Consider the following 9,866-nt stretch of genomic DNA (forward strand, 5'->3'; position numbering starts at 1 on the left):
TAGTTTTTCCTTTTTTTTACCCAGAAAAATAACGTGGTCTGTTCCCTCTTCCATCCAGTTCTCTTTAGTGTTTGCCAATGTTGGAGGTGTAACTGGGGTCTGGCCCTGGACAAAGGTAAAAAATACCCTAAAATATTTGTCCCTTTGTCGTCGGATAGTCTCCGGGTTATTTGCCACGCTGTCGCCAGCCCGTGTATGATGTTGGGTGGGCTGAAATTCCCCCAGACTTTCGTGGAGGATGGGGCGGTATGGAGATGCTAGCAAGAGGGGTGCTCGGCCGATCAGCCATGATGAGCTTTAACCGGCTAAACTAGCGTAACTGGAGGCGGCTGGGTTGTATATGTTCATCAGGAGAAATCACAGCGGCATATCCATGACAGCATGCACGCTTGGCCATTCTGTTGGCGTGTTTTTAGCAGCTGACATTTGGAGGAAGCGCCGTTTTCTTGGTGGTAACGTTAGCTTCCTTGCTAAAGCTGGACACAGTCGAGGCTGTAATGTAGGTTCAGGGGTTGCAGACAGCCCTGTAGCTCTGTCAGTCAACCCTAACGTTACAGCAACCTCCATATTCAAGTTGCTGCGAAAGACGAGCATGCACCGAGGTTGCTGTTTTGCTGTGCAATTCGTGCACGCTAGTGCAAGACAGTAAAGGAAAGAGGGTTTGTGACCCCGAGAACCTCACGAGCACGCAAGATGCATGGACAGGGAAAAACTTGATTGCATGCACTGGGTAAAGGTCACACACCAGAGTAAAAATGCATTTGATCTGGTGCACGTTGTCGATATCGGGTGTGATATAGCAATGCAAACCGCTCTGTTTACTGTGCAGCCTGGTCTCTGGGCTGTATGGACAGGTGGCAGCTGTAATCATGATTGCAGGGTGAAGCCCATGAAAACAGTTGGGATCTAAAAGCTGTCTTTATGGCCTGTGTAATATCTACAGCCCTGTTGTGTTTGATATTATCTAATGAGATAGACTCAGATTTCTGACAGCGTTATCAATCACCAGTGTGCCAGATTCAAAACTGGCATTTCATCAAGTGTCCAAGGGCAAGACAGTAAATTTCTCTCCACTCCAGGGGTTCAGTTCTGTGTCCAACCTTTTGCTCTGACCTCTGTGGGGACGTGGAAATAAATTTCCCTCATTTCCCCCGTCAGTGCTTGATGTAAACCAGTCTTGGGGCCGTTTTTTGGTAGATGTGGTTTGTCTCTTTTTAATTGAGTTTTTGCAGTTATCTACGTCTTCATCTTCTGTTGATGAAAAACACTGGTTAGCATATTATGTTACTTGTATGAAATAGCCACAGGCACCAACTGTGTGACCATAATATTGCACACATGCCTTCAAAGCTAAAGTAATCAAATATGTGTTTTGCTGACTCTCACTGCATTGTTGTGCCCACTCTACTGTCAATGCTAACCTCTGTCTGCTGGATGTACGCCCATGTACCTCTCTTTAGTCCCAAACAAAATCTGATTGAACATCCATTGTCTTGTTCGGGCCACTATCACAGGATTCCTCCTTTTTCCGGAGAGTTTGGCAGCAGTAACATGAGCAAAGCTCCTTCAAATAAAGGTTCATTGTCTGGGTGTATTAGCTGCTTGTGGATCAGAATGTGAGATAGCCGAGGGCTGCTCAGTTCGAAGTCTGTTCTCTAGGCTTAGCCCGCAGAAGTCTGTCAAATGACAGTAAAGAGCTTTAAATTGTGCAAAAAGTAGAGTGTATTTATCTGTGCATGCAAATGTAGACTCGTGCACGAATGCTTAATGGTGTCTGTACAGTATAATGTGCACTTCATTAGTGATTGACTTTTCTATTCTCATCTGTTTACAGTCTATACAATGGAGAGTGTGTCTAATGGAGTTACAAGTTATTACATGTGGCCTTGTTTCAGGAATAGAGCATGGCTCAAGTGAAAGTACAGACCTCAGCGCCCCTGGCTGGTCCTGGCCTCTCCCCCGGAGTTCCCCCGACGGCCATGGCCAGCGCAGGATCTCTGGGTCTGCAGCCCTCCGTCAACGGCACAGGCCCGGCCCCCACACCCGCCTGCCCTGCTCCTGCAGTCGGATATGGGGACGCCCCTGTGTCTGCCTCACCGCCAGGTACAACACCAGCAGAACAGTTTCCCTTTGGGGGATATTAGTTATTATTTTGCATTACGAGTGGCCTTAATTATTATTCTGTTAATTTCTGTGATTTCCAACAAATGATGGACTCGTCTTATTTCTTCATCAGCTTTTATTTGGAATTGTTGCTGGTCATATGAGGGAGATGCAGTGTTTCAGTGTTGTTAGCACTTGTGTTGTATATCTAAGTAATACTGATATTGATTCAAGCCCTAAGGAAAAATTTATGTAGACAACCTGCCTCAACATTGTAGTAGTACCACTGTGTGTACTATTTATTATTCTATAGTAAAAAGGTCGCCCTAAAATAGCCAATTAACTGGCTGACATAAATCCCTCCAGATCCTGCTCTCTTCACTGCTTATTGAATCTCATAACCTAACCTAAATTCAAAAGGATCTCTGCACAAATGCTTGCTACATGATATTGTGACCCTATTATACACTTAATTTCTTACTAATTTTATTACTAACTCACTGCACTGTAAGCCACATTTTTATGTCTCAATCATTAGACAGCAAGATGCCTCCCCTGAGGTGCTGCACATCTGCTGAATGGAAAAAGAGCTTAAATACTCTCATACAAATCAAATGAAATTTTTCACTTTTGCGTATGACTTAATTGGATATAAAAGTTGTGTTATGCTGCATTTCTTACATGTAACAGCTGCACAGGCTGCTTGCTTTAATAAATGAATAACTCGTGCCCTTTCACTCATTAAAATGATATAATTCAATATTAAAACATGATGATTATTCATGCATACATGTCTGTCTCTCATGTCTTTACCATATTGCTCATATATCATGTTTTGCTGTGCTCTGTCTTAGGCCCGCCCCAGGAGAACATGGCAAACCCTAAAGAGAAAACTCCAATGTGTTTGGTGAATGAGTTAGCCCGTTTCAACAGGATCCAACCACAGTACAAGCTCCTCAATGAGAGAGGTCCTGCACATGCTAAGGTAAGGAGCTGGGACATGACAGTCATCTGTATGTGTGCAGAAGAAAAAATCTTTTTCGGAATCAGAGTTCAGGTGTTGACATGAAGTAATACGATGTAAATATCAGGAGAAATCCTCATCTTAGTGGTTTTTTGGTTGTTCAGTTTCATGCTTGTTCTTGCTACATACATGTATGATGAAGTATATGATTCTGACTTTTTAATTTATTTTTTTTTTTTGTACATTTTTATTGGTCATGCTGATTACATCCTCCTGCCATATGGGCTCTTGAGGAATGATGGTAAAAAAAAATAAATAAATAAAATGCAGACGCTGTTGGGTAACGTCTTCCCCTCTGGGTGTCACTGTTCCAGATCTTCACAGTGCAGCTGACTCTTGGGGAGCAGGTGTGGGAGGCAGAGGGCACCAGCATTAAAAAGGCCCAGCACTCCACAGCTGCCAAGGCACTGGCTGAGAGCGTCCTTCCCAGGCCAGCGCCCCGCTCCCCTAAAGTTGACGTCAACAGCAACCCAGGTATGGCAACCACAACAAAGTCTCATTATACTGTCAACAATGAATGCATACGAGAATGATTACCTTTAAATCCACTTGTTATGAAGTGATATGCCTGGAATACATTTATTTACACATGCATAGATTTATTTATTATTATTTTTTACAGTTTTAGCTGAGTAATATTGAATTGGAAAAAGCTGCAAAACAAACCGATGCTTGTTTTTCATCAGCATTAATGTCAACTCAGGAAAGGTTTTTTTTTTTTCCAACTGGAATATATCTAGTAAATGCACATAACCCTTTCTGCATGTACTTATCCATGTCAGATTAGTGTTTAATATTTTTAATGCTATGCTTCCACTAGCTGCACCTACAGAAAGCTAATTCTGGCTATAGCAGCCAGTCAGTGTAAGACCTGCTAGAAAAATAGGGGATTTATTTATTTATTTATTTTAAACCTTTGCATCTGTATTGCATTTAGCTCAGTTTTTACTTGTTTGTTGTGGCTTAAACCATTTTTTGAGAATGTCTGCAGTTTCTTTCTACATGCTTCTATCTGCAGTACTTTTTATCCTTAGCTAGAGTGCATGCATTTACACTTTCAATGAGTAACTCCTTGTGCTTTATGCCAGAAAACTGTAAAACTAACTCGTTGTTATTGGATTAGTGCCCACTACTGGTCATTTATTTCTGCAGCTAGGTGCAGTTTGGAAATATACAATGTTGAACTGCAGGGAGATGGAGAGAACTCACATGTTTTATCACAGAACAAGTTTTGCATTACATTCATGTGCACATGTGATTATAAAGTAGAGTGCTAAAGGAGAAGGGATGAGTTGTGACAAAGCATTATAATCCCTGCAACGCCTTTCTGTCCCCACTGTTAGTGGAATGTTTTGGTATTTTGGTTTTGTGTGTCAACAAGTAAGGCTTTCAGGTGTAGCCCTCGAACCACGAGTGCTATTTAAAAAAAAAAAATCAATAATCAGAACAAAGCCTGTACAGACCCTCTCAATTAATCCCAATGGTGAGCTTATGTTTTATCTCTGGCCGAATAGCCTGGTCTTACCTCTCCTGCCCTCTGTGGCGTTGTAGTAGTAAAAGACTTCAGTGCCAGCTCTTAATGAGATTAAGGAAGTCCTGTGATAGGTTATGTAACGTCAGTGGGGAACCTGTGGGATTAACGGTACATGAATCAGGCAGGTAAGGAGGCTTGACAATTTTGGGGTAGAAAGCAGGCATTCATGATTTAACATGGTGTCAGTTGCTGCTCCTGTGTGTGTTTTGTAAAATGTGATGCAATGTGTTTAGATTTCCTCAGAGATGACTTCAATGATTTTCAGAAAAAGGCTTTACTTGCTAATGTGACAAAACACAGCTTTATATGTTGTTTTTGCAAATCATTGTACGTCTATGTTTGCTCAAAACTTGTCATCGTCCTGGTTTTCATGTTTCTGTTCTTGCCTTTGCACACAGGCAGTATAACACCCACAGTGGAGCTCAATGGTCTGGCCATGAAGAGGGGCGAGCCAGCTATCTACAGGCCTTTGGATCCCAAGCCCATGCCCAACTACAGAGCTAATTACAACTTCAGAGGGATGTTTAACCAAAGGTGAGCACCTAAAACTGATCCTTATTTCTAAGCTTTGTGTTGAACCTGGCTTATTGTTTCACCCTGCTGAATGAGCTATGGTAATACTTGACAATGTAAAGGACTGTCCCGCCATAAAAAAAATAAAAAACTTTGTTTCCTTGACGGATTTGTCAAAGCAGTTTGTGTCCTAAGCTTTTGGACGATGGTGGATACAGCTAAAAATGCATTTTAGCTGTGTAATGGCTTGTCACCTCACAAACCATTTTAAGTTATTTTACTAACAACAGTGAGAAAAAGCGGTGGAGAAATTCACAATCAGCTGTCTTTTGGTTGGAAAAACCAACAGCATTTATCCTGGATGCGTGTCTTCTCTAGAGTTTCCCTTTAAACTGTCGCACAGCCTAAGACGATGGGATTTACTCGCTGATTATTTTGCAGCGGCTTTATTTTCCCAATCCACAGTAACATGAGAGACTACTGTTTCGAAAATTCTTGCCTTTGCATAAAGCTTGTTTTTGGTAGTTAAGAAACAGAGGCTGAGTTCAGGATGGCAGATAACTAATACGCAGGGGGACGAATGATCTTCAACCAGCTTAGCGTGGACGTAGTCTTGATATATTTTGGATGACCTCAAACAGCATTGTTTCTTTGATCCCACTGGCTCAGATGTGTGTCAGACATGGCTTTCCACTCCATATGTTTTCGAAACTGATGAATGTGGTGCCCTCGCGGGTTCCCGTTGCACTCCGTCTCTGTCACCTTTCCTCCGTTCTTTCTTCTTTGCTGGAGCCATCCAGCCATTTCCAAAAACTCCATAAAAATGCCACAGAGGCGCAATTAATGATCTCCTCTCCCTCAGTGAAGGAATGTTATTTAGGCTTGTGGATTTGTTGAACTGGCTGCCACCAAATCCAGGTATCCTTTATGTTCTCAGTCAGGAAAAAGCAGGGTGCCATTTTTAGAGTCATCCAGCAAGGAGGGTGGGAAAAAAAGCACTTTGTAAATGACCAAATGGTGCGTCTGTTTCTTATGTTTCTGACAAGGCATAAATAGTGCATTTACTATGCATGTGTAGCGTTTTATCCCACGGTTTCATCGTTTGGGATAATTGTACTGAAATGTCAGCTTAATATAAATATTATTTTATGGAGTTATTAGTGTTCTAAATATTCTATTATTTATAGAGACTAGTTGACATGTTGTTGTGCTTCCAACTTAACAGAAGTTGAGTTATGCCACTCCAGAGGACACACTGTTCCTGAAATAACTTTGATAAAGCCAGTATTCATCTCGGTTTGTTTGACATGCTTTTAGCCACTTTCACGACAGAGTACGACTCCCTCCAGATGGCAGTGTTTCCTCATTTTAAAGGTCCAATAGCACTGCTCTCCAAAGGTGACTGAGCACCCATTTTGTAACCTGTAAGTTGAGAATGTGGTGAATTTATGTAGGGTTTAATACATTAGGATCTTTGCCTTGTGTTCTGCAGGATTTCAATACAAAGTTTTTATTACCAAGGCACTAAACGCAGCGACAAGCATTATGTTTGTTTTGCTTTTCGCATCAACTTTGGCTCATTGAGGCCCTACGGTAAGGCATTCTGACGCCAAATGTGTGCAGTTTATTTTTAAAATGTGGATACGTTAACAGAAAAATGTCAGTCAATCAGTTGCAGGGTTGGGTAACTGAGTGCAGTCAGCAGACAGTCTAGCATCTGGCTCACATCTTCTACTATTTGATCCACGCAGGAACAAACAGGGGGTGAAAGATAAATGTCTTTGGGGTAGAGGGGAAAATCTGTTTTCCAGCATCTGTCTGTCAATGTCATATGTCACAGTGATGAGTTTCTAAGAGACAGGCATTTGCTGTTCCCTCATGGTCTGTTTTGTTTTCTTATGCCACTTTGTAAGGGAGACAGAGAGGGGCTTAGAGGATGAGCGTGTCTGAAACAGAAAAGACATAAGAAGCGACATAGATTATCTCAAGGTCACTTATGTTTTCAAGAGGTCTCTTTCTTTCAGTGTAGTCGAGACCTGGATTAATGAAAGTGAGACCTTCTGAATATGAATTCTCTTAATCAGGTGACTGACTATGTGGCGGAGTGACAGGCCATATTCACAATCCGTCACCTAAATGATGCTGCAGGGAAACGAAGGTTTCAACATGCCCATGTCCTTACCTATTATGATGAATAAGAGTGATCCAGAGTCATGTTGATGGAAAATCTGACCATTAAAAGGGCAGCCTGGCTCTGATCCATCAGCGCTCTAATCACCACCAAGACCAGTATTGATTCATTCAGAAAGTGCCCTGATGAGGAAATACAGCGATAATATGAAATGTGCATTTATCAGCGTCTTAATGAATCTTATTTATGGCGAAGGATCTGTGCATAATTCCTTACCATCCAAGTCCATGTTTAAATCAGCGATTCATCTCTGTTATCACGCAGACGTGAGCTGGCCATTGTTCATTCTCCGTGAACAATGGTCAGTCGCTGAGCTGCTATGAAACGTGTGGAAATTCAGCCCAAATGATTAACAAAAAAATGATCACTGAATCAGGAAAATATTTGTGTTATCAAAAAATCTGGTTACATCAACCGCTTTCACGGACAATCCCTAACTCCTGTGTTATCATTGGAACACCTGATTCCAATGAGTCATACTGGGCTCCTCCAGTTTATCCACGGCGCTCCCAGCTTTCCTCCTGCTGCTCTGATCTCAGGGGGGCGGGGGCGCCTGCATCCTGCATTCTGTCAGAGTTGGAATTTGGATAGGACTTTCCCTGTTAGAGCAAAGCTGAGCAGTCTGAAGCCGCCCACCTCCTCCCAGCCCTCATTTGGTTATGACAGTAACATTATGTCGGCTGGAAGAACAGTGGGTTGAAAGACAGGGGGTGCGTTGCTCTGTGACATTTCCTCCTGTGATAATGTTCTGATACTGAGCTGGCCGTTACTGCTTTCTCTGTAGGAAATGGAGAGGAATGAATGGGTCACCTGTGCTGTGCTGAATTCATTACCTACATTATGTTCTGCTGGCCAGTCTTACTTTTTTTTCCTAATAGGACAGAATAAATAGAACTCCTATTTTGGTTTTACACCTGCACTATTTCCAGCATTATTTACACCTGCAGTTAATCATTTTCTATTAACTGTGAAAAGCATTACTGCTTGTTATGTGTAAGGTTTCCCTTGTAATGACGAACCCACTCGAAGTTATTACCTGACTCTGAAGTTCCCCTCAGCTCTATGCATCATTTTTGCCGGCGTCCACCTCATTGAAAAGGATTGCGATTTTGCTGCTTTGTTTCGGTGTCTTTGTTCTTCTTGACCTTGTTTCCAGCTGCAGCAGGCAGTTAATTTCAGGGAGAAAACTCTGGTGCACCCACTGCATACAACCAGGCACCAAAAGGTAGAAAATGTTAGATGACGAGCTGGTTGGCATCTAGCAAGATGAAGATGAAAGTGAATAGTTGAAAAATACAACTCAGTGTCTGTCAGATCTCTATATAGGCAAGTTGTTAAGAGTTTCTTACTCACACACACACACACACACACACACCAGTGGTGGCCATGCAACACACTAGCCTCCCATTGGCCTGCCTTGCTATTAGTAAACTGGCAGTGGTTGGTGTAATCTTTAGCACCGTCGCCTCACAGCAAAAAGGTTCAGGGTTTGAACTTGCTGATTGGATGGGATCTCTTGTGTGAACTTTGCGTTTTCTTCCTGTGGCTTCCTCTCTCGGCTCAATGTGCATGGTTGTTTGTCTGTTTGTGTAAGCCTCACCATGAACTGGTGACCCGTCCTGGGTGTATCCCGCTTCTCGTCCAACATCAGCTTCCCTTGACTCTGAATAGGATAAAGCAGGTATAGGTAATAGATGGATGGAGAGTTTTTTTTGTGTTGTGTTGCCCCTAGTGGTGAAAAAAATCAATCAGTGCAGGCTGCAAAGTGATACATCTGGGATTTATCACTTGTCAAAGCTGGGTTGTTTCATGAAATATTAATTTAAAATAATTTAGAAATACTCTTAGTAATTGCAAATCCTGTTTAAGATCAATGGTGTTTTCCATTTACTATGTGGGAATCTGCTTATTTAACAACTGTTCAGACCCTGCGTTTCCCACTAGTGAGCACTGTGTCTACAGTGTCAGCAACTTTTGGAGACGTGACAACATTAAATCTTTTTGACATTGCTCACTTCAAAACAACATTCTCCTCTTTGTATAAAGTTTGTATTTTTGAATGATAATAGGGATGCACGATGTATCGGCGACCACATCGGTATCGGCCGATATTAGTGTTTTGTCTAATAAAGAAGACTATGTGGTCTAATGTGGTCTGGGCTTCTTTTGAATAGTCTCTCACAGTGCTTACTTATACTCGTTTTTCGGCGTGAACAAAAATTGAAAATCGACATCGGTAATATCGGTTATCGGCGATATCAGAAACGTTAATATCGGATATTGTTGTCAGCCAGAAACTTTAATGTCATGCATCACTAAATGATAAATATGTAAAACGGTCAATAGTGATGAAATGATAAATGCTTACGTCTCATCATTTCATCACCAACAGATATCAATAAATAAATACCTGAAAGTAGTTCTGTTGATTGTGGCACGTAGGGGGTTAAATGCATTACAGCTGTGTTTTAGACTTGCCTTATAGCTGTACAGCAGCGTCC

The 9,866-nt window shown here is 41.9% G+C and overlaps 1 protein-coding gene across 1 annotated transcript; it reads left to right on the forward strand.

Moving 5' to 3' along the window:
• Window positions 1-56: 56 nt before the first annotated feature.
• On the forward strand, window positions 57-5,229 carry LOC103354924 (double-stranded RNA-binding protein Staufen homolog 2-like). Its single transcript, XM_008278521.1, has 5 exons — window positions 57-115; window positions 1,896-2,103; window positions 2,958-3,088; window positions 3,442-3,601; window positions 5,060-5,229. Exons 2-5 carry the CDS (start codon window positions 1,905-1,907, stop codon window positions 5,197-5,199), a joined length of 630 nt encoding a protein of 209 aa, XP_008276743.1. The 5' UTR covers window positions 57-115; window positions 1,896-1,904; the 3' UTR covers window positions 5,200-5,229.
• The last annotated feature ends 4,637 nt before the right edge of the window (window positions 5,230-9,866 follow it).

This window comes from Stegastes partitus, unplaced genomic scaffold (assembly GCF_000690725.1).
Source record: "Stegastes partitus isolate 25-593 unplaced genomic scaffold, Stegastes_partitus-1.0.2 Scaffold125, whole genome shotgun sequence".
Lineage (NCBI taxonomy): Eukaryota > Metazoa > Chordata > Actinopteri > Pomacentridae > Stegastes > Stegastes partitus.

Excerpts from the sequence above, each read along its gene's own strand:
- LOC103354924 (XM_008278521.1), top strand. The coding sequence starts at position 1,905 with ATGGCTCAAGTGAAAGTACAGACCTCAGCGCCCCTGGCTGGTCCTGGC. Across the intron at positions 2,104-2,957 it reads TGTGTCTGCCTCACCGCCAG|GCCCGCCCCAGGAGAACATG; the intron begins GTACAACACCAG and ends GCTCTGTCTTAG. Across the intron at positions 3,089-3,441 it reads GAGGTCCTGCACATGCTAAG|ATCTTCACAGTGCAGCTGAC; the intron begins GTAAGGAGCTGG and ends TCACTGTTCCAG.